At 33.8% G+C, this 2,500-nt stretch overlaps 1 protein-coding gene across 1 annotated transcript in view; it reads left to right on the plus strand.

The window, feature by feature from the left end:
* The window catches only part of LOC144967724 (protein patched homolog 1-like), a 98,976-nt gene that overhangs the window by 33,106 nt on the left and 63,370 nt on the right, over positions 1-2,500 (plus strand). Inside the window, exons 3-5 of the mRNA XM_078905300.1 lie at positions 130-316; positions 1,076-1,145; positions 2,361-2,458. Coding sequence (XP_078761426.1) covers positions 130-316; positions 1,076-1,145; positions 2,361-2,458 — 355 coding nt within the window. The remainder of the gene's footprint in view (positions 1-129; positions 317-1,075; positions 1,146-2,360; positions 2,459-2,500) is intronic.

Consider the following 2,500-nt stretch of genomic DNA (forward strand, 5'->3'; position numbering starts at 1 on the left):
TTTAGACCCCTCATGACCAAGATCAATAATCAACGTCGCAGCGTCATCGCTGCTCTGTTATTGCTTTGAAACAAATCACGATTCATTTGATTTCATCTAAACTTCTATTTTTTAATATTTTTTTGTCAGAGGGTGGACGTTTGGAGAGGGAGCTGGATTACATCAAGAGGACGATAGGGGAAGGTAGTGGGACGACCTTTGAACTGGTTATACAGACCCCCAAACAAGGGGTCAATTTACTCAGTCATGAGTCGGTCATGTTACATCTCAAGGCCGTTTTGGCTGCCACCAAGGTCAAGGTCAATTTGGACGGATTGTAAGTACTATTTGAATAACATTTTTCTTTATAATTAATCCCTAAAGTCAACATTCACCGACTTTTTGTTAAATCTGATGAAATATACCTTTCCATGACCGGTTATTTGTTTCTTCTTTTTGTTTTTTGTTTTGTTTTTTGATACTCTATACATTTTGGAAAATAATTTAAGACATATGTCAAATATAGTCATTGGAATGGAATATGAATCCAAACCAATATTTAGTATCAGGTACAGATTTTAAATTCTGGACGATTGGTTAAACAAATCATAAGTTAAGAAAAACAAAACAAAACAAACAAACAAAAAACTACATTTTTTTGTAACATTTCTTGTTGAATTATGAATAAAAAATAGCATTGCATTTAAAATCAAAGTTGTTCCCAATTACGATAATTCAGGAAACTTCTCCTTTATCTCTTCCAATCAATTTTCGATTTTTAAAAATGCCATTTGCTCTAATCTACGTGTACATATTTGCAAGTCTGGTAACATAACGCATTCATGGGCTTGCTTTAGCACTTTTATAAAGGACAATATTTTGCATTGGTTTGAGAGTATTTTCCATTACAACAAAGAGCCCGTAACAATTTGAGCTATCAGACCTGCAAATAAGTAAACGTCGGTAGAAATCATACGATGAGATATCAATAAAATTCTGAAATATATAAAACCATAATATAATGTTTTCTGTATGTCTTCTAAAATTCTGAAATCTATAAAACCATAATATAATGTTTTCTGTATGTCTTTTACAGAACATGGGATTTCAGGGACATTTGCTATACGGAGAATTTTCCACCCGTGGATGAGGGGTTATTGGACCGAGTAAGTAGATTCACCTCTTTCCTGAGTCTCTCTTGCACTTGTGCAGCTTTTTGGTATAGTTATATATGACAAGTTTCTTCCGATCGGCAGATCCCTGGTTCGAACCCCACTTAGGGGTTGATGTGTGTATGTATGTTTGTGTGTGTGTGTGTGTGTGTGTGTGTGTGTGGTTGGGGGGAGGGGGCTAGAGTTGAGTTTTAAAGAATTCACCACACTCAGAGATGTAAAATGAATATCTGGCCGGTAACATCATTGCCTCTGTCGAAAAAAAACAACAAAAACCAAACAAACTGTAATGGCACCTTACAGGCGTCATATCTCGTCCTACAGGTCATGTATCGCCATTGGCTTGGTTGGCTTAGGACCGCTTGTACAGCTCTCTGAGCACATTCAGCGCGTATTGCACTATTATAACAACAACAAAAATTAAAGCGGATAGCGCATGGTAAATTCGTGACAATACCCAATCTATTTTTCAAAATGAAAATCTAAAAAGTTTGGTGTGAAGATAAAGTAGAGAGAATACAAAAAAAAAAAAAAAAAAAAAAAAGCACACCCCCCCCCCCCAAAAAAAAAAAAAGAAGAAAATTAGCCTACCTCGACTGGAGATCGAACCTGAGACACCGATTGCGATTTCCAGGAGATATGCCGCTGATTGTTTGGGATGTGTTTTTTTTTTGTCTTGATTTCTTTTTTTCTTCTTTTTTTTCTTTCTGGCTGTTTCATATACATTATTTCACCTCTCTATCTCACACCAGTGCCTGGTTCCAAATATTTTAAACATTATTTGCTCATTTTTAAATGATTGTTTTCTTTTTAAAAGAAACTTTATTAAAGATTTTTAAAAGATTATCTTTTTTTAAAAAAACCAAACAAAAAGTCAAACTTATTTCTGGTTTTTAAAAGATTTGCTTTTAAGAAATACATATTTCAGGTTTTAAAAATTTTGGCTTTAAAGATATCCTTATTTCAGGTCTTTATAAGATTGGTTTTTAAGAAATCCTTATTTCAGATTTTTAAAAGATTGGAGTTTAAGAACTCCTTATTTCAGGTTTTTATAATATTGGACTTTTTAAAAAAATCTTTTTTGTTTCAAGTTTTAAAAGATATTTTAATAACATCGTTATTTCAGGTTTTAAAAAGATTGTATTCAGAAAAAAAAAATCGTTATTTTAGGTTTTAAAAACATTGTCTTTTTATGAATCCTTATTCCAGATTTTGGAGGATATCATTCCCTGTATCATCGTGACTCCGCTAGATTGTTTTTGGGAAGGAGCCAAACTGTTGGGGCCTGACCACCCAGTCTTGACAGGGTGAGTAGTACCCTTGTCACTCTCAATGCGTGTGTGTGTGTG

The sequence above is a fragment of the Berghia stephanieae genome, chromosome 1, assembly GCF_034508935.2.
Source record: "Berghia stephanieae isolate SIO BIC M18660-M18661 chromosome 1, UCSD_Bste_1.3, whole genome shotgun sequence".
In the NCBI taxonomy this organism is placed as follows: domain Eukaryota; kingdom Metazoa; phylum Mollusca; class Gastropoda; order Nudibranchia; family Aeolidiidae; genus Berghia; species Berghia stephanieae.